At 40.3% G+C, this 25,003-nt stretch overlaps 1 protein-coding gene across 1 annotated transcript in view; it reads left to right on the top strand.

Annotated features, from left to right (window-relative positions):
- LOC121318987 (1-phosphatidylinositol 4,5-bisphosphate phosphodiesterase zeta-1-like) overlaps nt 1–25,003 on the top strand; it is a 32,349-nt gene that overhangs the window by 5,865 nt on the left and 1,481 nt on the right. Inside the window, exons 3-11 of the mRNA XM_041256224.1 lie at nt 240–384; nt 1,169–1,321; nt 7,820–7,981; nt 9,967–9,984; nt 12,720–12,876; nt 13,053–13,169; nt 16,265–16,437; nt 21,653–21,779; nt 24,603–24,752. Coding sequence (XP_041112158.1) covers nt 240–384; nt 1,169–1,321; nt 7,820–7,981; nt 9,967–9,984; nt 12,720–12,876; nt 13,053–13,169; nt 16,265–16,437; nt 21,653–21,779; nt 24,603–24,752 — 1,202 coding nt within the window. The remainder of the gene's footprint in view (nt 1–239; nt 385–1,168; nt 1,322–7,819; nt 7,982–9,966; nt 9,985–12,719; nt 12,877–13,052; nt 13,170–16,264; nt 16,438–21,652; nt 21,780–24,602; nt 24,753–25,003) is intronic.

Genomic DNA, 25,003 nt, shown 5'->3' with positions numbered 1-25,003 from the left:
CTTACAAAAGGATATTGATTTAACATCTCATCCACAGGATAGAGCACAAGGAGATTAAATGACTTGCTCAGGGTCACACAGAGAGTGGCATAGGTTGGATTTGAACCAGGGACTTCCTTATTACTAGCCCTGGCCTTTGACCACTGGACCACACTGCCTCCTGTAGCATACCTTGCTGATGAATCCTGCTGTTTGACAGTTGCTTGATCCTCATGTCAATGTTTTGTCACACTGCCAAGTGCCCTGAGGAGAGGCTGCCGCTGCTTGGAAATCGACTGCTGGGACGGACCAGATCAGGAGCCTGTCGTTTATCATGGCTACACTTTAACCAGCAAGATCCTCTTCAAGGAAGTCATTGCCACAATCGAGCAGCATGCTTTTGAGGTGAGTTCATGGAAGACTTTGTATGGGTGGATCAGGGAATAACTGGCACTGTCAGTAAATCTGTCAACAGGGTTTAGGCTATCATGATGAGCCTGCAATGCATTTCAATTGTTTGGGTGGGATACGTGAGTGACGATTAGCAGGTGTACTTCTGCAAAATCTGTTCTGTAGAATGAGCTGTAGCGTGATTGTTCCTTATAAAACATTAGTTTGTGCCTGCTATCCACCTTCTGCAATCACCAGTCAGAGCTGCGGTAGTGCCCATTCCAAGAGGGTGATGCTTTATTAAGACTTGTTTACTCCACTGGGTTGGGCATGTTATTGTCCTGGTATTCTTTATTTTTAAATCAACACATGCAAAGTGTTGACACCACGTCACAATCTAAGTATGCAAAAAATGCAAGCAGCTGGAAACAATTTGTTTTGCAATATCAGTCCAAATAGTAATCAGCAACACAATGACAGAGGCAGCCAGGGCTCCTGTCCAGATGCCATGCAGTGAACACACAGCCGAACACAATCTTCTGAAAGATTCTGAGGAAATTCAGTCATTCAGCTTCCTCTGAACAGCATGGGAAGCACCATCAGATATTGCTCTTACCTACACTGCAGGGATTCCCTTGTATAACATTGTTTTGTTTTAGTCATCCTGTTTCAGACATCTGGGTGACTTTTTCATACTTTTTAAAATGACCAACCCTGTGTCTCACTATAACTCAGGGGAGCCCTCCCCTCTACCCTCACCATCCCTAACCCCTGTCCTGTATGGACTTGGACTTCACAGGTGTCCTCTTACCCAGTTATCCTTTCCCTGGAGAACCACTGCACGCCCCTGCAGCAGGAGATGATGGCTGAATACCTGAAAACAATCCTGGGGGAGAAACTGCTTGACATGACAATCAATGACACCTTTGCCAAGGAGTTGCCTTCCCCTGAGGTAAGCCCTTCCTTGCCCTAACATCATACTGCTGTTATTGCTAGCGTCTTATTATTAGTAGTAGAATGAATATTACCCCTACCACTATTCAGTGCTTTAATGATTCATATATTCCCAGAGAGGAGATGGTACTGACATGATGAATTGCCTTAGTGTTTGATTAGAGCTATTTCATTGGCACCCCTGGGTCAAATGGCCCTAGATGGAAACCACAAAAGAAATGAAGGACCTATTCATACTTTCTCTCCTATTGACCCATCTTCCTTAACTTAAAACGTGTTGATATTAATACTGAAATTCTTATAACAGAAACGCAACTCTACCTCAACATAGGAGGCTTGGTAGTCCAGTGGTTAAAGCAAGGGGCTCAGAAGTTATTAGGAGGTTCCTGGTTCAAATTGTGGCTCAGCCACTGTGTGTGACCCTGAATAAATCACTTAATCTCCTTGTGCTCTGTCCTTTGGATGAGATACAAAAACAAGGTCCCATTGTAAGTGACTCAGCAATAGTTGTAATGCATAGTTCACCCCCTAGTCTCTGTAAGTCGCTTTGGATAAAAGCATATGCTAAATAATAATATAAGAGTACATATTGTAATGAGCACAGCCAACTGTACAATGTGCTGCGTGAGGTGACATCTCAGGACGGGCAGCGGTATGCAAAGGACGCTGGGATTGTGGAACTATTTTGGGGACATTGTTGTTTCTGTAATATTTTAATTGTTGTTTCATTGTCCTTTTATTGTTGTCATGTTCTGTTATTGATCGAGAAGGTTATTTTGTTTCATTGTTGTTTGCCATTATATTACTGTGGGTTAGGAGAATGTCTGCATCTGTGGGGTAGTGGGCTGTCAGCATGAGTGGCATTGGTGTCAGTTGTGGGATGATGGAGGAGACACAACCCCCCCATCCAGCACCATGCCAGCCGGACCAGCACCGGCCAGCCCTGCAACCCCTGCCATCAGCAACATTTGTCTTCATCAAGAACCTCAAAGAAAGCGCCATCAGAACCAACATTGTGGAAACATTTCCAAGGATCTGATTTTCACTTTGCCTTACCACCAATCTTGCATCATGTTATATTAATCTTGAACCCAGAAAAACAAACACCTGAAAGGATTTCATTAGCTCTGTGAACTCTTTATCATTGACCTAGAACACAATCACCAAAGCAGAGATTAAACTATTGATTTCCAATACAAGTTTCAAATCCAAGTCTTACAATTAATGAATTGTTGAACAACGCTGAATATATAGGGTGTCTTAAAAGTGGCAGAGGTACGGAGTAGCGACCGACGGTACTGTGTGTTGTTGCTTTTAGAACATAGATTTTATGCATTTGCCACTTTGCCTTCATCTGTTTTGCTTCCACCTTGATTCCTAATTAAAAAGGGAAACTGTTAATTGTACTTTTAGATTTTTTTTTTTTTTACTCTCATGACTTAATGGAATCGTTTTCAGTCAGCTCTGTTTCTGGGGAGAGAGCCCACAGTGACCTTTGTGATAAAGTTATCCCAAATGTAAGATTGAACTGCGGTAGAGAAATGATGTTCTGATTAAGCACATTTAATTAAAATCATACCTTTTAACATCTATTCTATTTAAACAACTTGTATCTTATGTGTATGATTGTTTATACTACATCTGTATGGGAATGCAAAGAGACATTAAGCAATTCATTTTTTGTGTGTTCCAAAAAGTTTACAAGTTTCACACAATACTTTGTAGTGTAAATGAAAGAATTGTTAAATGAAGTAACATATACATAGAAGCAATAATAAAACGTATTCTATTATCACACACCCTGAAGTGCCTTATTGCGCTTATAAAAACAGTTTACGGCAGGATAATGTGGGGAACTACTGGGACAGTGTTAAGAAACCATTTAAAACAATGTACGGCACAGCAGAAGAGATGACCATTTTATCTGGACACATTTATGTGGAGAGAAAAGGTACGGCAGGACTTGTGCAGATGCATTTATAAATATTCTGCATCAGATCACAGCTGCGCAGGGGTGGGACCGGTGACAGCAGGCAGGGCAGGCAATGCAACCAACCAGAAGAGAAGAATATACATAGACCAGAGGCAGCGGCAACAAAACATCCATTTAACCATCACAGTCTCTGTTAAGAGCAAACCACATCTTTTTTGAAAAGCTGAAAGTTTAAGATATAGAACTTTATTTTCGGAATGGAATAAGAAACGCTGTAGTTCAGGGAAAGGAGCAGAGCAATTAGAATGTCGAGTTTTGAATTGATTTGAATACTTTTGCCTTTTTTCACTACTTTAATTGGTGTCAGATTCAGACTCATTTAATATCTCATGTACATTTGGGTTTCCCAAAAGGTCAACAGCTACATAAATCTCGTCAGTCATACTTATTGTGATAAATTCCAATATGTCTACTTTTTTTATTTTTATTTTTTTTAATTCTGCTGGTGTATGGATATCTACTTGTGATTTGCCCCTTTTTGAAAAGAAGTGCCAACCCATGGTGATGTGCTGTAATAGCAACACCCCATGTGACCTGTTTTGACCAACCAGGATAGAGTATTTAAAAGACCCATTTTATAAAGAACATATACAGTAGAACCTCACAGTTACGAACGCCTTGGGATGGATGTTGTTCGTAAGTCTGAAATGTTTGTAACTCTGAAAAGTAAATTTTCAATGGTTTTATTAAACGAGGGCACCTGCTATCTACAACCACAATCTGGCGAACAAACAAAGACACCACACAATAATACAATACTCATATCATTATGGTTCTAAAGTCTTTAAAACAGTCCTAGAAATGGAAAAAAAGGCTACATTAATTACCATTGAAATCATAGCAAAAACATAGATTTAAACATCCAAGAAAACTTGGGTTAACGTTGTGCTTGTTTTAAACAAAATGCATTCGTGCAGCTTGGCTCCTTTGGCTTGGAAAAAAAAACTTTGTTTAAAACTAAAATGTTCCTAGTGAAACTGCCTGTACTTGCTTTGAAATCTGGCTTGTTGGTTCAGTAATTTTGCCTTCTCCGTGACCAGCCCGCCGCTTACAGGAGCTCCTATGGTTGAATTGCACTCATGGTTGAGTGATTGCTTGCTTCTGGTGGAAAGTCAGAGGTTCAATAGATCGGTCAGTTCATAACTTTGGTGTTCGTAACTCTGGGGTTGCACTGTATATATATATATATATATCCATAGTGTACTATGGATAAGTACTGTTACTGTACAAGGGCCACACCCTTGTGCAGTGACACCAAAAAACACTCTTTCAGTAAATCTCCTGCACATATTTCTGCATGTTCCAACTTGTATAGTTGTTTCTGTGTGCAGTTCCACCCTGGCACAGAGCCCATCAAGCACTACAGTTTATGAAATGTGCACCTCCTGTCAAATAATGCTCCTGGGCAGAGTCCTGGCAGGTCCAAATTTTACGACCCTCTTTCGACCTGGTCCTGCTAATACAGGACCCGACCCGAACCCTCAATTTGCTGGAACACCGACTTCTTACCAACAACCCGACCCAACCCACTTTAATAAGACCTGTAAACCGACCCGAACCTGCAAGTGTTTTTCCTTTACCTACTGCCTGCGTCAACTGACTCTCTCATGCTCTCACATTCACACATAGATATCTCTACCATTCTCCACAGACTGAGTTTATACAATAGGCTATACAGCGTGGTAGCTTTCTCTAGTGGTCTGCATATATTTTAACATTGTAATATGAACTATCTCCACTTACTTTACTATAAAATATCTGCCTATTCCTTTTGTGCCACCAGTTGAAAGGGAGCTACACCTGTGCTTTTGCAGACATGTACCAGAGATGTACTGGAACTAATCCAGTCACATGTTCACTATTTTCATTCGTTATGATTCAAAAGCATTCCACAGTTCTGATTTACCTCTCAAACTATTATCCACATTTATAATATTTGCCCTGCGCTATCTTTTGTTCCACCTCATCCAGAATACATTTTTAATATCACCACGCAAATGTGATAAAAGGACCTTGCGACATATCAAACAAGTGGCAATACAAACTAAGAGCACAGGTTAGTAAGCTGACTCCTTCATAATCGCCTCCTGCTTCACCTGTGGGCACCCAACCCGATGCAGGACTCTACTTCTGGGTGATTGATTGATATCTCTTTACACAAGTAAAAGTTTCTTCACTTATAAAATGATGTATTTAAACTTTCACATGTGGTTCTTGTACATAAGTGCAATGTACCTCAGAAACCATTTAAATTGGCAACTTTCACTGTTGTGGAAACTCCATGGGCAAAATCTAACTGCATCCTTCATTGAACTGTGACCTAAACTGGCTACCAGTGGGGTGACAAGACTTTTTGGTCTTTATAGCTGGTACACAGTTCTATTGTTGGTACACAGATCTTATTAATAATGTTTCATTATAGACGTGTCCATCAAACAGGAACTGTTTCACTAACAAATTATTTTAACCTTTGACCATATTACTGATACAGACCAATTGCTTTAAGAGCATGTCTTTACAAGCTGTATTCTCTGATTCACTCAGTATAGTTCCCATTATAGGTGGTGTCCGGTAGAAATTTACGTTTTCACAGCCACATTATTTTTAACATCTGGACATATCAATGAAAAGATCTTTTTTTCACATTTATTTATTCTCTTTTACAAACCAATTGATCTGACAGGACATACCCCTCAGATTATGCAACCAGTGATACTTTGTTTTTGATCACCAAAACTCCCATTTCTAGTTAATGGATACATGATTGCAGGCATGGTCATAGAATAGAAACAGGGCTGTATTTGGGATTGAATGCATTACAACTATTATTTTTCTTGACATAAAAAAACAAAGGTGCTTATTAGGAATGTGTCTCACTAAAGCACCACAGTGTGAAGTGACTGCAAAATCACAGTGTATGTGTGCAAACTGCAACGTTTTAATATGCCAAAATGTGCTTAACTGAGACCCAGGGCTAACCCACCCAAGAGCACAAAGGGAATTGAATTGGTAGTAAAACCCTTTATTTACTGAGCTTATTCCCTCCACCCACATTGTAATACTGCTCAGCAGAGCCAAGCATGTTGAGCGAGGGGCATGGATAAACAGTTTGAGTCAACATGCAGATTTCAGGCTGCAGTATAATTTAGTGTAATGTAACAACTTAAAACTGGAATATAAAAATACTATTACAAGAGTTCAATCTGAGCAACCCCCCCAGTCTGGCTGAGATCTCAGAAATCGAATTGCATTTCTCTGCGTGCTCTGTTAGAAGTCATCTCCTTTCTCATATGTTTAGTGCTGCACAACAGCTTCCGTCATTGCTTGCTCTGAGATTGCGAAACGAGAGACTCCAGATTGAAATCCGGTGCCCTTTGTAAAAGCTGGAACATATTACAAAAAAAGGAACAATTTATTCAGCTTCCAGTGACCAAAAATCTGCTAAACCCTTTTGTTTCTTGCAGAATATCTCCACTCTGCCTTTATGTTCTCATAATATTGTACACCGGCATCAGCCTACAAAAAACCCATCAGAAAAGCCCAGTGTTTTCTTCATCAGTATGATATATTACAAAGCATATACCACACATCAGAACACCTCCATGTACAGTAATGTATAGCTACCTTCTACAGTAATGTGTCATCTCCCATAGCAAGAACATAGCAAAGTGTAATAAAGCAAAGTGAAAGCAAGGTGAAACAGGGATAAACATTGTAAAGAATAGGGAGGTATGGTAAAGCATATTAATAAACATGACAAACCAGGGTAAACTATGGTCAGATTCCTAATATAACCATGGGAATAGCATAGCAAAACTTCAAAAATATCATGCAAAAATACCGTGGTAAACTTGTAAAAGGGTTAGTAACAAGTATTTTGAAACGTAGTACTGTAGTACAGTAGAAATAACGTCTCTTACATAGAGGGGAGTTCATTAACATGTGTTTGAGAACCATGGTGTTTGTTCCAAATGTGATGTTGATATGTCTTAGTACTGCTGCTGTATATCTGATTATGGGTTGTTCACAGACCTCACTGTTCTTGGATCACCTTACTCAAAGTGATGTAAAGTAATCCAGTATTAGTATTATACTGTATGGGGGTCTGTGAAATCACAGGCAAGTGTTTAAAGGGGAGGATTAAAAAGATCAAACTCAGTGTGCAGACACTGGAAATGCATTTTACAAATCCCACCTAAACAGTAGCTACAAAGGTCACAAAGACTGCAATATAGGCTTCCAGGCTACAGGTACTAGAGACCAGTTATTATGTATTATTGACAGTTGATTTAGCTAATCAAGTTTTCCTTCATAACATTTATTTAGCTGCAATATTAATTACTTTTCTAACAGATCCTTAGACTGTATTCATTGTTTGTAGTAACAGATAGAATGATAGAACAACAGAACCATAGAACAATAGATAGATAGATAGATAGATAGATAGATAGATAGATAGATAGATAGATAGATAAATATTTGACAGCACTGCTTTGTCCACAGGAATTAAAGAATAAAATATTAATAAAGAATAAGAAAATCGGACTGCTTCAGGATACGATACTCAAGAAAGGGACCAACAGGCATGGGGAGGTGGGGCACTGTATTGAGGACGATGATGATGAGGAGGAGGCAGAGGAAGAGACAGCAAAGTGCAAATCACCAGCTTTAAAACCAGCCAAGGTAGAGGAGTAGAAAAGAAGTTAGATCAGGCTTTGCAGTGAGAGACTAAATACATCTTCCTTACGAACCAGCCAAACTAGAGTAGAAAGTGTTAGATCAGGCTTTGCAGTGAGAGACTAAATACATCTTCCTTAAGAACCAGCCAAACTAGAGTAGAAAGTGTTAGATCAGGCTTTGCAGTGAGAGACTAAATACATCTTCCTCAAGAACCAGCCACACTAGAGTAGAAAGTGTTAGATCAGGCTTTGCAGTGAGAGACTAAATACATCTTCCTCAAGAACCAGCCAAACTAGAGTAGAAAGTGTTAGATCAGGCTTTGCAGTGAGAGACTAAATACATCTTCCTTAAGAACCAGCCAAACTAGAGTAGAAAGTGTTAGATCAGGCTTTGCAGTGAGAGACTAAATACATCTTCCTCAAGAACCAGCCACACTAGAGTAGAAAGTGTTAGATCAGGCTTTGCAGTGAGAGACTAAATACATCTTCCTCAAGAACCAGCCACACTAGAGTAGAAAGTGTTAGATCAGGCTTTGCAGTGAGAGACTAAATATATCTTCCTCAAGAACCAGCCAAACTAGAGTAGAAAGTGTTAGATCAGGCTTTGCAGTGAGAGACTAAATACATCTTCCTTAAGAACCAGCCAAACTAGAGTAGAAATTGTTAGATCAGGCTTTGCAGTGAGAGACTAAATGCAATGTGTGGCTTAGGGAATATCAATGGTTCTACATGTAGCTGAATTCACAGACATTTCATTTTACACTCACTTCAAGTGACCTAGAATAAAAGGGACGCTGCTGAAAGCTAAGATGAGAGTACATGTTACCAGATGGCCAAGCCAACTGCCTCACACTAAAAATGTAAATACATTATTCCCAAGTCCATTGCATCCACATGTCTGTCTAATAAGTGCTGGAAAACTCACTAGATCTTAAGAATACTACACTGAATATTATGATTTTGTTATTATTATACAACCGGTGCATATTTTTTCCCATTATGTGGAGGTGTTCAGGTATGACGCATGTTGTTGTTTTTTTGTGTGTTTTTTTTTTTTTTACAGAGGATTGAAAGACAAAACTGGCACGTGCAACAGTAGTAATGAAATTATAGAAATTCCTCTTGGTGTGCCACGTTAAAATCATTTCTACATCACTTTATTATAATCTTTGCATCAGCTATGTTCTCCTGGCTTATCAGTTTGATAAAAGTCCAGCCTGAAGTACAGTATTACTCCACCTCCAAAGTGCACATGCTGGTCACAGTGTTTATTCAATGAGGAATCAAGGGTCCATTTCAGTCATTAAAACTGCAGTGCAACTAGGTCTGGTCTACCAACCAATCTTCTCAATTCAAGTGAAGTGAACTACAGTGGAGGTGCCCAACCATATGTGAGCATTCATCATTTCACAATTCAACATATTCCATTATCCAGAATTTAACAAGTCTCATACCTATTGAATAGCTTCTTCGCTGCTCAATCAAAAGCATGATTCCACATCTACTACAGAACCATGAGTAAGACTTCCAATGTGCCACCTGCTTAAAAGAAAAAGAAAAGCTTTTACAAAAAAAGGTCCAGAGTTCAGCTGACTCGCTCAATGGAGTTACAGCCTTATTATGTTCCTTCAGCTATACATCCTAATTACTGTCGCTTTAATTAAAGAAGCTTATCAAGTGTTTGAGCAGTTCTTACAGTGAAATGTGAACTTCAGAAAGTTTCTGAACTCAAGCAGGCGTTAACAAGTTTGCCCGCCTGAAATATTCTCAGTTAGATATACAATACTGGTAAGATGTTTTTATCAACACTTTTTAGGCGATCTAGACTATGACACAATGTCAGCAGCAATTAAAAAAATAGCTTATAAACAGCAATAGTAGAGGGCAGTACAGGAACCTCAAGTGCACTGCAGAAGGCACTCTGCTGTGTGTGTGTGAAATGCAGCACCTGTCATCTGTGTTTACACTCAGAACAGCAGGCTGACAGGGGCAGGCACAGGATGTCAGGAGCAATAACTGTGCAGCAATGTGGCAGCTTCCTGCACCCCACCAGGACTCATTAACCTTGTGATACACTGTTCTGCACTAAACCCTTTGTAATCCTCAGAGGTTAGAAGGGTATATAGGAGGTTATATATATATTAGATATATATATATTATATATACTTATATATATATATATATATATATATATATATATATATATATATATATATATATATATATATATATATATATATATATATATATATATACAATATAATATATATATATATATAGGGATTTGTGCTACTATACACACTTAGGGTTCTTTTCAGCATGGGTGATCGACACATACACAGGATCTTGGTTTCAAATGCCCAATCGCACTTTTATTTTTTAGTTTTTTTTAAACACAAAATAAAATAAACAAAAACAAAACACTGGAGCCTGACTATACACTTTTCAGGAACCGAAGTAACCCAGGACAGCTACGCTGTTTACCTGCACAACACAAAACCACACAGGTTTACACATGTCAATAACAAAGAGGCTTACACAGTACCTTTTTTTTTTTTTGTTAATACGCAAGGATGCACTCCCCATCGGGGCTCTTCACACAGGAGAGACGCAAAACAACCTACCTGCTCTCCTTAAATACTCTGCACCTGGCTCTAATTTACAATCGTGGCCACGTGATAGTGATAATAAACAATAGTAAACAGTTCCGCTGGCAGGGGAGTTCTAACCCCATCCCGCCACTATTACAAAGCAAACATTTTAAGTTAGATATTAAACAAATAGATAGATAGATAAAACTGGGCCTCGTAGGTGCAAAGAACTTTGCCAATGTTTCGCTGAGCAGTAAGGGTGCCCTCAATCTGCACCAAAGGCGTTCTTGTGTTAATGATCACACTTTCACACCCCTCCGGTTGGCTTGAACAACGCAACAGTCACTATAACGCCCACCACGACATCTTCACACACGTTGTCTTCCGTCAGGTCTGTCATGGGTAAAACGGCATTCATCTGTGAATAAAACACACCCCCACTCTCTCTGCCGCCACCTCGGATGCTCTCTGGCCCACAGAAGACACTGGTTTTGTCTCTCAGCTGTCAACATGTTACCCCTGAACGGCCTCCAAGCATGCAAATCATTTCCATGCAGATGGGGAGCTATAGCCATTCTGCTGATGCGTGGGTTATTTTTTTCCTGGGCTTTCTCGTGCTGTAGCCACTGCAGTCTGAAAATGATTATGCAGATGGATCCAGGGGTGCTGGAACTAGGGGTGCTGGGGGTGTATGGCTTCCATCATATACAGGGGTTAGTTTTGTTCCATGGCTTTCAGCACCCCCACTTTAAAAATTGTTCCAGCGCCACTGGATGGATCAGTCGGATATGACGGTCCTGGGCCGGTGTGGTGACCCTCTGCCTTCCAGGACATGGCCTGTCCCTCACAGAGCTGCTTTCCAGGGCATGATCTATCACTCACTATTTTTGTGTTATTTAAAATCCTGTCTTTTCAAATCGATATTTATTCAGATCCTTAATCAGCTCATTTTGGCAATTTTAACTCAACCCAAATACCAAACACTGAGCATCTGGTGTTTTTATCACATGACTTGAGCTTAGTATTTTGTTATGCCAAGGAACAATACTACTCAAACAATCAACAAACCTATCTGCTCACTACTTAAAATGTAAATAACATTATGTATGTATGTGCCCAGTGAGCTATTGATGTAAAACTTAGACACTTGCATTTTCATTGTGCATCAGTATCTATATATATATATATATATAATATATATATATATATATATATATATATATATATATATATATATATATATATATATATATAGATATATATATATATATAATATATATATACTTCAGGCTTTTTCAAGCCACTGTGGATGAAGGCCTCCCCAGGACTCCTCCACAAAAGCCTGTCTGCTGTGTCCCTCATCCACGTTATTTGAAAACGAGAAATAAATGGTAACATTTTACATTGTGTCGCTAATTACTGTGTATTTACATAGTAGTTATTTAGTAAATACATGTGTGCTTACGCATTATCATAATGTTATTATGCCTTGTTACAATGTTCTTCATGTGTAAATCTTTCTGCATGATATATATAAGAACACAATTGTATCAGAGAAGGGTTAGGGTTAGTGTTAGGGGGGTTACAGATAGGGCTATGTCGAGCGAAACGATTGACACATTAAGTATCTTGTAACAATGCATAATAATATTGTAATTATGTGTAAATACACATATATTTACTTTGTAACTACTATGTAAATACACATTAATTAGATGGACTTCATGTAAAGTGTTGCCTACACTATATATAAAAGTCTGTGTTAAGGTTCTTTCATCTGTTCAGGAGCTGCTCCTCAGTATCTCCATCACTGACAGAGCATATCAATTGGGCAGATCTAGTTGTCTTCTCATGTGATCTCTGACAGAGCATATCAATTGGGCAGATCTAGCTGTCTTCTCATGTGATCTCTGACAGAGCATATCAATTGGGCAGATCTAGCTGTCTTCTCATGTGATCTCTGACAGAGCATATCAATTGGGCAGATCTAGCTGTCTTCTCATGTGATCTCTGACAGAGCATATCAATTGGGCAGATCTAGCTGTCCTCTCATGTAATCTCTGACAGAGCATATCAATTGGGCAGATATAGCTGTCCTCTCATGTGCTTCTTCTGTATTTGTTTTCTAACCAGGAGAAGAAGATAGCATTGGCAATGGCACTGTCCGATCTCGTCATTTACACAAAGTCGATCCATTTTGTCAGCTTCAAGCATTCCATCGCAAATCAGAAGTTTTATGAAAACACTTCACTTGCGGAGGCCAAAGCACGCAAACTAGCCATGAACTCAGGTGTGTGCGTGCGTGTGCGTGCATGCATGCGTGCATGTGTGTATGTACTGTATGAAAGTATACAACAAACTACCTTTTGTTTATGTGGTTGTGATGTGTTGAGTATATCAATTCATCTTTCTGCCCAGTTTAATTGTTTCTGCATGTATTTATAATAATAGCTTCTTGCCCTGTAGGTGCAAAGTTTGTGCTCCACAACATGAAGTTCATCACAAGGATATACCCTGCAGGCTCCAGGGCCCTCTCTTCCAATTATAACCCGCAGGAGTTCTGGAACGTTGGCGCACAGATGGGTAGGTGCCTGCAGATCAGTGGTTAACACATCCAGGGGACCCTATCTTTCATGCTGCATTGTCTCGTATGCTCTGTGACTGGACTGTGTTTAATCATGTCTGCCAGTTGAGACCCTGTGCCCCAAGCGCCAGTGCTTGTACTATTTGTAGGGTTGCATTTCTTCAAAAATCTCTTATTTCACAGCATTTCACGGTCTAAAAATAGGTATTCAAGATATTTCACGATTAAACATAGTATTTTTTTTAAAGATAAATAGCATTGTCACAATCAAAATGGATCGTTTTCTGAACACCCCTGCCTGCCATTCAGTCCTAGGCCTCTCTCTTGTGTCAAATTGATGGTGGATTTTGTCCCCACCGAAGGCTGGTTCAAGTTACCAAACTAATTTTGACTCTAGTAAGACTCGAAGCCAGGCCTCTAGAGGTGAAAGAAATGAGAGAACAGTGAATTTGTCAGCTAGGCCACGCCTCCTCTCTGGATTACTGTCCCTGACCTCTCATCAGACAGATAAACCCATTTCTGCAATGATGGGTAATATGCTGTTACAGCACTCTTCTCTGGCATAGTTATAATAGTCTGAAATGAGTCAGCATTGTGTCTATTGGAGCTCCCTGGTCTTAAACCTGGGCTGCTTAGCGTTTCGTTTCCACACTGATTCCCGATTCTATAGCGCTTTACTGCTTCAATTTCATATTGTATATTGCATATTTTAAAAGCATTTCAGCAGCAAAAATGAAGAGAGAAGTTCTTCTCTTACTCTATAGATCATCTGTCTTAGCCAGCAGCAATGCTGTTGCATCTTTCATGGTTTTCACATCTCATCACAACACCAAGCAAAAAAAAAAAAAACTGTCCCGCTATTCACATTACTGAACCCATTACTACTGTACCTTCTGAACCCTAACCCTATTACATTGCATACTCATACCTTGCATTACTACTGTACCTTCTGAACCCTAACCCTATTACATTGCATACTCATACCTTGCATTACTACTGTACCTTCTGAACCCTAACCCTATTACATTGCATACTCATACCTTGCATTACTACTGTACCTTCTGAACCCTAACCCTATTACATTGCATACTCATACCTTGCATTACTACTGTACCTTCTGAACCCTAACCCTATTACATTGCATACTCATACCTTGCATTACTACTGTACCTTCTGAACCCTAACCCTATTACATTGCATACTCATACCTTGCATTACTACTGTACCTTCTGAACCCTAACCCTATTACATTGCATACTCATACCTTGCATTACTACTGTACCTTCTGAACCCTAACCCTATTACATTAACCCTATTACACTGCATACTCATACCTTGCATTACTACTGTACCTTCTGAACCCTAACCCTATTACATTGCATACTCATACCTTGCATTACTACTGTACCTTCTGAACCCTAACCCTATTACATTGCATACTCATACCTTGCATTACTACTGTACCTTCTGAACCCTAACCCTATTACATTGCATACTCATACCTTGCATTACTACTGTACCTTCTGAACCCTAACCCTATTACATTGCATACTCATACCTTGCATGGAATTTATTTTTAATGCTAAAACCCCAGGCTCGATTCTGTGTTGAATGTATTTTCATGCTTCGCTGCAACTGTGAAATCTGAGGGCTGGCTTTCTCCTCCTCAGTGTGGGAGTGGAGAGATACCAATTAGAGTAAATGATTAACACAATGAAAGGTATATCATGGAACCAACTAAGGACAAAGCCCTGGCTGCAGTTGTCTGAACTGGGTAGAGGAGGTTAGGGCAGAGAACAATGCATGCTTTATCGTAGTGCACTTTACAAGTGAAATTATTTAGACGGCCTCCCTGTTCTCACACCCCTTATTATTCAAGGGGTTACAGATATTATCCGGAGTGTGACAATAAACAACAAAGTGATGTTATCAGGAGCTGGTCAGGGCAGGATATTTTAACATGGCCATCATAAGCAGAGGATGACACAAACTGGAATGATATTTATTGGGTTTGACTGTGCATCAACTAAAGCCATCAAAAGTTAAAGCATTGGTGTCAGCCTTTGTTGTTTATACATAAAGCACCGTGCTGAGATTATATAATAAAGAATCTGTACAACACTTGCAAGCCAGGTGGGTAATCAGTCAGGATCAGATAAAGAAACAAATCCTTTGGGGCAAGCGAGAAGTGAACACGCCCTCCTCGTTCTCATCTGCTTCATCAGGAAAGGAGGCTGTTCAGCTCATCCTGCTCGGCCGAGGCCATGCTACCTCCTAATATAGGACAGAGCACACAGATGCCTCGCAGCTTTACTCTGACTGCTATGGCAAATCTTACATAAGCGCCAGCCTTAGCGGCTCCTCTGTAAATCCTCTTTATTCTCATTAGTTGCACTTGGGGTTGCTGTGACTTAAGTGCGAGGAGGAAAAACTCAGTTAAGCAGGAAAGGGGTTTTAGGGCACAGATGAAATGCCAGTGCAGCAGTATGGTGCTTGTTTGGAACAGGCAGCGTTTCTTACTGAGAAACTGTGTATCATAAACAGCACGATATTCTACTGAGGTCCCAGTCATACATTTGCTGTGGAGTGGCCAATTTGCCTGATATCCCATAGCGGAAAACACACACCTTTACCTGGGGACTGGAACTCGTTTCTCAGCTTTTTATTGTGTAAAGCTACATCCCATTAGATGTGTACTTCCTAGCACAGGAGAACGCAATGCTGAAGCCCATATGTGCATAGCATATGGTTAATTAACTGTGAGCAACTTCAGGGCTGTGTGCTTGAAGCCTGAACTCATTCATTCAGCATCGGATCACTCTGTGATGGTAACGGTTCTAGTAAATTAACTATGTGATAAGGGATTCAACAGCGGCATCTATGGGCAGGTTCTTTTGTGTGTGTGTGTGTGTGTGTGTGTGTGTGTGTGTCATTGTATTCCCCATGGCCACAATTCAGTACTCCAAGTCAACTAAATAAGCTACATGGACATACCCCAAAGTGACTTCATTGCAGTCCAGTAAATTTCAGTACACTAGAGAATCAGTTTCTGTATATTTTAAGGAAGGTATATTTTTTCTTCTTTATTATACAGTGGCATTAAATTTCCAGTCCCTTGGAGAGGCTATGGATCTGAACAGGGGCAAGTTTCAAGACAATGGAAACTGTGGCTATATTCTCAAACCACACTTTATGAGAGTTAGTGAGAAACCCTTTGATCCCAATGCTTTTCAGCCAGATTTCAAGCCGACTAATCTGCTGGTGAAGGTAATGGCTGTTTTCTTTTCAACTGCCTTTGTTTTTAGAAGGGAGATGATTAATAGTCACACCGTAAGAAAGCAATTTGAAATTTGCACTTATTGATTTCTTGTGGGTTTCATTGTTGTGGAAGTAACAAGAACCTTTTGTACATCATTGTTAACCTTAAGAGTCAGTTTCTTGCTGGAACTCAGGGTGCTGGGGGTATGGCAACATGGCTTCCATCATATACAGGGGTTACAGTTTTGTTCAATGGCATTCAGTACCCCCACTTTAAAATGCCTATTTTATGTTACCGTTCCCCCTTTCAGAGACCTTGGACATCAAAGTTTTAAGGGAACACCACACCTTTGGCAGGTAATGGGTATCTCTTCTAAAAGTTTACCACAGTAGATTTGCACAGTCATTTTGCAGTTTTCCCATGCTTTTCCCATAGGGTTACTATCTAGTTATAGCAAGCATTGCTTGCATAATTTACTTTGGTTTCAAACCCAAGGAAAGGCACAAGGTGTGTGACATAGACAAAATGCTTCTTGGTGATAAATCTCCCTCCTGACCTGTGAGGGCACTGTGTAAAGGGAACAGAGTGTCCAGGACTGGATGGCCAGACAATTTATTCCCAGGTTTAGCCGGAAGTCGGCCATCTAGAAAGGGGGTGGAGCTATGATACACTAAATCATCGTCCCGGAAGGGAAACGATGTGGCAACCGCGGATTGGAGGAGTTGTTGCAATCTTTAACCAAGGGACCGTGATTGACGGTATATAAGGGGACGAGGTAATCTGTTCCTTTGTTATGGTTAATGCTAAAATGGAATGAGAACCGTATTGTTTCGTTTGTTTTGTCGTGTCTAAACATTGTTTGTTTGTTGTTTTTATTAGACGGCTAACAGATGGTAACCCTCTATTAAAGTTAATCTGTCTATAGAGATTACTGTGATCCTGTTTATTTGCTATTGAAGTTCATCTATCTATAGTGAGCGCTCTGTGATCCTGTTTATTTGCTATTGATAATGATGGCTGTCTGTAAATGACCCCTTCAAGATGGCCCTTGAGCTGTCATTATTTCTAAGCTGGTCTGACAGCAGTGATATTGCTCCTTTACATATGGCTGAAGACCGGAGCTAAAATGATTAATAGCTATCTGTCATTTTTATTGCTTACAGATAGATTGGCTTGCATCTCCTATAGACTTCTTATTACTTAGAGTGCTTCTCATTTCATTTCAACCAGATACATTAAAATCATCAGCTTAGAACTCCAAGGCTTCTAAGAAATTAAAGAGAAAAATACCCCTAGAGTCTACGAGAGCGGGGGCAGAAGATGACTCAACGTTGGATAACACGGTTAACGATTTAGGAACAGAAATGGATATGAGAATGGAGAGTACTTCACAAAAGACTAGTTTAAGATCTGCAGTTAGCAAAGACATGGAACTCTAGGTTTGTGTCTGCGGCTGGAGCAAGGTGACAACAGTCAGGGGTTTGAAGATTCATCAAGGGAGAATGAAATGCTTGAGGGAGAAAGGACAAGGTCCTCACATTGATCAGTACTTCTTACGAAGTCAGTCAAGTCAGTTGAATGAAATACAGCAACAGGAAGCAAACCACAGTTTGTAGGATATCAGCACCCCTGTCATAGACATGTGGAAGACTTGCGTGGATACAACTAGTGATGAACTTAATGATCCTTGCGAACCCGGTCAGATGAACCAGCGTAAGAGAGAAAAGAACCTCAACGGGCACAAGCCTGGAGTTAAATGGCCAAGAGCTTGTGAGAAAACTGCGTGGGACACAATAAACACGGGTCTCTGTTTTAATTTGGAAAGGTTAAATGGAACAGTTGAAAAGAATCTGGATAAATTTGGGGACATCATCTACGCATAAGGAAGTGAGAGGTTTGGAATTGAAAAAAGGAAGAAAAAAGTGCAAACTTTCCTGGAAAGTCTAGACGGCAGCAGGAGATTGAATGCTTAGTTAGAGAAAGGAGGCAGTTGAGGAAGCAATGGAGAAAAGCAGAACAAAGTCAGAAGGAGGGACTCAATCTGTTACAAAGGGTCATAAAAGATAAGTTTGCAACATTGCACAAAGCTGAGCGCCTACTGAAATGCTAAAAGAAGACTGTGTGAGAACTAACTTTTATAAAGATCCGTTCAAATTTGTAAAGAAGATCTTCACCAGTGAGAAAAATGGCACACTAAAATCATCTAAGTTTGAGCTGGAGAGATATTTGGAGGAAACACATACAGATTCAAAAAGACAGGAGCCTATGTCAATTCCTTTAGACATCCCACCTATCAATCCACCCAAATACCAAATGGAGGACTGTGCATCTAAGTGGAAAGAAATAGAGCAAGCTGTGACCTAATGGGCCTAATGGAGTTCCATACAGAGTATGCAAGAGTGCTTCTGGAGTTCTATGAATCCTGTGGAAATTGATGAAGGGAGGCATGGGAAAAGTAGGTTGTACCAAGAGCATGACGCTGAGCAGGTGGAGTCTTTATACCAAAAGAAAAGGATTCTTCAAGCATGGGTCAGTTTCATCCTATTTCCCTATTAAACGTAGAAGGCAAGATTTTCTTCAGCATTATTGCTCAGAGATTGTCAGCCTACCTATTAAAGAACTGCTTACCAGGATGCTTAGATCACATCAGCGTAATCTGGCAACAAAATCAATCACAAAAAAGGAGAGGAAGGAGCTCCATGTGACATTCCTGGATTTGGCTAATGTATATGGTTCAGTGCCACATGAACTTCTTTGGGTAGCATTTGATTTTTTCAGCATACCGATGACAATAACAAATTTAGTGAAAGCCTACTTTGGAGATTTGCAATTTAGTTTTTCAACTTCAGAATTCAGCACTACATGGCAATGCCTAGAAGTTGGAATAATGGCAGGATGTACCATTTCTCCACCGGCTTTTACCATGGCAATGGAAGTAATTATAAGGGCATCAAAATGGGTAGTGGGAGTAGAGCGCTTGGCTTCTCGAATGCAACTACCACCAATTCGAGCATACATTGATGACATAACAACAATTACTACAACAGTAGCCTGCACTAATCGGTTATTGGGCAAATTAACCAATAACATTGAATGGGCACGAATGCAATTCAAGCCCACTAACTCAAGGAGCATATCTATAATTAAATGTAAAGTAGTAGATAAAAGGTTCTACATCAATGGTGAGGCAATACCAACAGTGTCCAAGAAGCCAGTGAAAAGTCTAGGGAGATGGTACGACGGGGATCTAAAGGACACAGTTCTTGTGGGAGAAGTTAGACAACAAGCAGTGGAAGGGTTGAAGAGCATAGACAGCAGTGCTTTACCAGGCAAACTGAAACTATGGTGCTTTCAGTTTGGTCTATTGCCAAGACTGCTGTGGCCACTGACTGTGTACGAGGTTTCCTTGACAACAGTTGAGAAGCTGGAAGCTTTAATCAGTTCATACGTCAGGAAATGGTTGGGAGTTCCACGCTGCCTCAGCAGAGTGGGACTTTATGGTAAAGGAATACTGCAGCTATCAATCTCTGCTCTAACCGAAGAGTTTAAGTGTGCCAAAGTCTGACTGGTAATGACATTAGTAGATTTACATGACAAATGCATAAGGGAGGTAGCACCTGTGCTCAAAACTGGAAGAAAATGGACAGCAAAGAAAGCTGTGGAAGATGCTAAGGCTGCCCTTCGAATCACAAATATTATGGGGCAAGTTCAGTATGGAAAAGGAGGTTTTGGTCTCAGTTCAGCTCCTCCTACATGGCACAAGGCAACCCCAGCTCAACGGAGGAAGCTGGTAATCAATGAGGTGCAAAAGCAAGAAGAGAAGATCAGGTGCGTAAAGGCCATTTCCCAGGCCAAGCAGGGAGAATGGATGAGATGGGAGAGTGTGGAACAGCGCAAGATCGGCTGATAAGACCTATGGACAATGGAACAGGGCAGGATCAGTTTCCTCATCAGATCAGCATATAATGTTCTCCCATCACCACAGAACCTAAACCTCTGGGTGGGTGAGGATCCCTCATGTCCTTTGTGTTCATCACCTGCAATATTAAGGCACATTTTGACAGGATGTAAGGTGGGTCTTAGCCAAGGACAGTTTACTTGGCACCATGACCAGGTGCCGCGATGTTTGGCCTTACCATTGGAAGACAAGCGTAACCTGACCAATAAGTTGCCACCAGTTCCATCAAAGCATTACACACAAAAGACAATATTCCTCCATCCAGGAGAGCAACCACCAAGAAAAGGTGTTAACACCAAGCCTCAGCCAGGACAACTGTAAGCTGCTAGAGACTAGAAGATACTGGCAGATGCTGGTCAATGGCTTTTTTTTCCACCTGAGATTGCCACAACTAACCTTCGACCAGACATTGTCCTGTGGTCTGGATCAGCACGCCTTGTTCATCTGGTAGAGTTAACAGTGCCATGGGATGAGGCGTATGAGAGGAAGAAACTTCGGTGTGCTCAACTAGCAACTGAAGCGGAACAGCGAGGATGGAGAGTCTGGGTTTACCCAGTGGAGGTGGGTTGTCAAGGATTTGTGGCACACTCTACAACCTGGTTTCTCAGAGATGTTGTGTTCAGTGGCGAAGAGTTGCGTTGCACAGTGAAGAACTTATCTGAAGCAGCAGAAAGGAGCAGCAACTGGCTGTGGTTGAGACAGAAAGATTCTGGATGGGGATCTCAAGCATAATTAATATAAAGTGTTTATTTATTTGAGAATGACTTTAGATCAGGGGTCCCAACCCTGGTCCTGGAGAGCCCCAATCCTGCAGGTGTTATAGGTGTCTTTACATCATCAATGGCTAAGGATCAGGAACACCGGTTAATCTTTACTGATTAAGACAATAATTGGTTCAATTAAGTATCTGAGTGCTCGGTTGAAACAAAAACCAGAAGACCCTGTAGCTCTCCAGGACCAGGGTTGGAGACCCCTGCTTTAGACACTTAGAGGGCATTTCTTAATTACAGTAGCGCTGATTAGACTCACTTACACATGACACCTAACTGTTATTAAAACAAAACTCTTCACATTGCAGCAGTTCCATTGGTTCTGATAGTGTTTCTCTTCTTTTTTCCGATACAGCTCCTAAACAGAATAGCATGCCTGTAATCATTCAGCTTTTTCATACTGAAAGCTGACCTCGTCCTGCATAAACACCTTTGCTGGAAGGCAGCACTGATGATTTCCTATTCTAATGCTCTCCATTTGTCTCCATAATGCAGGTTATAAGTGGATACAGCCTGCCTGTGCCCAGGGGCTCCAAAGGTATAGATCCCTACGTGCGTGTGGAGATACATGGAGTTTCTGCTGACAATGTGAAAAAACAGACAAATTATGTAAAAAAAAATGGTAAGTTGAACAAAATATGACCTCCTTTATCCTTGAGTGTTATCTGTGGTCTGCAGCCATACCACCATGCAGCCTGATGATGTAAGAGCACAGAAACTATGCAAGGCTGGACCTTGGTAATACCCCGGTGGGTGACCAGGCCAGCGCTGTGTGTTTGGTGCCTCGGTAGTAACAGAGCCATAAACCAAGGCTTCTGGGAGTCTGAGCTCTTGTGAAACTTCCAGATGCTCTCAAACCAATCAATGCTTTTCAAATGACCGGCGTGGTATATAATCTCTACTTTCCTTCATGCAATCTCTTGATGTGGAATACAGGGACGGTGCCACCCGGAAGCTTAATGTTTGCATCATTTATATATGAAACTATGAGATCTACAAAATGAGGGTACTTTATATTATGATCTCAGTTCCAGCTCTACAGTTCCACTTCCCTGTTCCCAACGTAAATGCAAACGGGTTTTGTCCCCCCGTCCCCCAGTTGGTGTGAGCTACAGGTTATATCATATAGGGCATTATTCTAAAAAAAAATGGATTCTTTGCTCCAAAGTGTTCTAAAGTGTTTAATTGAACCAAGCACATCACACTCACACCCAGAAGTATTTGATTATCTCATTGTACCTGTTAAACCTGGAGTGGAATGGCATTCGGGACGGTCATTGGACACCCCAGCTCTAGGATTTACTTCCATCTTTTCCTGCCCAAACCCGGACAGAATGGATACTCTAGATCCTTGTCTGAAGCAAGGCAAACAAGAGTAGAAAATCCTATCTTTTGTATTACTCACCATTGCATGAAAAAAGAAGGATCACTTTCTTTTCCAAGAATTCAACTTCTACGGTCCAGGAGATGGACACAACCTCACACGATGATAAATGTCACTTATTAAATGACCTAACTGCGTGCCCCTGCAGTTCATTTCCAAAGAGTATGTGCATTCCCAGTGTCTCTTCCTGCTCTTCATACAATTCATTTCCTCATTAATATTAGACAGCAAGGGGCTCTGGTGCTATGTGTGTCAAGTTATTAGAGGAAACCTTCAATGTATCGACTAAATCTCGGCATAATTGAATAAGCATGGAAAGTGCAGTCATGCACTGGCTGGGAACCCAAATTAATGGCCAAAGCTATTCTCTGTAATGCTTACAGCAGTGCTATTCATTTTGATTGACAGGATAGTCCCACCAGAATTAAAAAGGCTTGTGTATCAACTTAGATTGAAGCTGAAGTTGTAAGTGGTGTAAGCCACAGTACATTATGGTCTCTGGTTCATTATGTGCTGTCTCCTGTCTTATTTATATAGGAAACACCAACACAATAATAATATTGAAGTAACAAAAAATCTTTAGCACAAGTTTCTTTAATTGTGAATGAGGGAATTCTTTTTTTTGAGTATTTCACCTTGGCAGTCTGTCTATGACTTGTATTGAAATGCTTGTGCTGGTAACACCTCCTCGATAAATAATGAATCCCTTATGAGTTGTTAGGTGTCTCAAGAGCCTACACAATCATTAAGTACTACAGTACGTATATTCAATTACTGCCATGGCTTTTTACTCATCAGTGTTAAATATGTAGAAGAACAATTTTTTTTTTTTTAAAGACTAGATTTGCTTAATCGAAAAAGTTTCACTCTTATAATGTGGTATTTGAACTGTTACACACTGAAACATGACTAAGCACATAATTAATTCAGTTAATGCTATGAGACACGGGTTTGGTGTGGGTTAATGTCAATGTTCAGAAAGTGTTGCACTCTGTATCAATCAGCTTGCATCACTGCCCTGCAAAGCTGATGAAGTGTTGCTACTGCAAGCAAAATACAGACCCTGTCTGTCGCTAAAGTTCAGAGCCCCCTTATTAAAAACAGACACTCTGGCACTAAAGTTCAGAGCCCCCTTATAATGTATAAATACAAAGAACATATTAATGCTCGCTCCACATTCCATTCAGCTGTACCTTCATAATAATAGTCATTTTAATATAAATTACTTCCATTAATTTCTGGAAAGGATCAAGCTGAATCAAATTATCTCAAATATGCTGTACTATAAAATTATTCATTTTTTGTTTTACCAGAAAATGTCAACAAATGACTTTTCCATTTTATGATGTTTTGTAGATCTAATGAAAAAAAGCACTTCCTTTTTTATTGTATGTATTTTTTCACATGAAGCTGCATTTTCTTCAGTACGCTCTGTGCAGTCAAGCAGATTGAATGATAGAGTAGATAAATAAAACACAAGCTGATGAAGCCGAGTATGCTCTGCGGATGTTAGGACAGGGTTGCATTTTTAAAGTTATTTATAAAGTACAGATGCACTGAGAAGTTGGACAAGTTGCTTTTTGGGGCAGAGAAACTTTAAAAATGAAATTGGTAAAAGTAGTGCATAAGAAACTTGGAAAGACATAAAACTGATAAACCATGAGCAGAAGCATTCACGTGCTTTACTTAAATCCAATTTCTATGGGACTGAACACCCTCTTACAGATTGAACCCAATGAGAATAAAAAGCCATGGCGATTTCCACTGGGAAGTTTCACACCACTGCCTCCAGACCGCTTCATAAATCACTCACTCAGATCCCCTGTGAAGATTGAATCCAATTCCAGTAGTGCCGTGGAAGTCCAATTCAAAGATGGAATGGATTAAAGAAATGCTTTGCTGCTGCTGAGTCAATAAGATCCTTTGAGACCCCACTTGACAAAGGTTTGGGGTTAATCAGCTGCTCAGGAACTGGACTTACATCGGTGGGCAGTGTGGCCTCCCCTTGTTCGGAAATATTTTTATGTTCCTAATATTGCTTTCTATTTATTTTTTTAACAGCCATGAATCCGCGATGGGATGAGATCATGACCTTTGCAATACAGGTGCCAGACCTAGCCTTGGTGCGCTTCATTGTGGAAGATCAAAATGCCATTCTGGCCAATGAATTCATTGCTCAGTACACCCTGCATCTTACCAGCATGAACCCAGGTAAAAGAAGAAGGAATTTCTGTTTGATACCTTACGAAGCTGCAGTTTCATCTTTTCGATTGGGTTGAACACTTAAATGTACTGTTGTCTAAGTCTTTCTAGGTTCAAATTGCATTCCCTGCACCTTGATCCTGGTTTCCCTTGGTGTTCCTAGCCCATACTGGCAGTGTTACGGCAGCTGTTTCTACTTTCTATAATAATTAGATGGATTTTCTTTTTTTTTTTTTTTAAATAAAATTCTTTATTTAGGA

This window comes from Polyodon spathula, chromosome 7 (genome assembly GCF_017654505.1).
Source record: "Polyodon spathula isolate WHYD16114869_AA chromosome 7, ASM1765450v1, whole genome shotgun sequence".
In the NCBI taxonomy this organism is placed as follows: Eukaryota; Metazoa; Chordata; class Actinopteri; order Acipenseriformes; family Polyodontidae; genus Polyodon; species Polyodon spathula.
The sequence above is the reverse complement of the archived record's forward strand: the minus strand, read 5'-3'. Positions and strand labels throughout refer to the sequence as shown.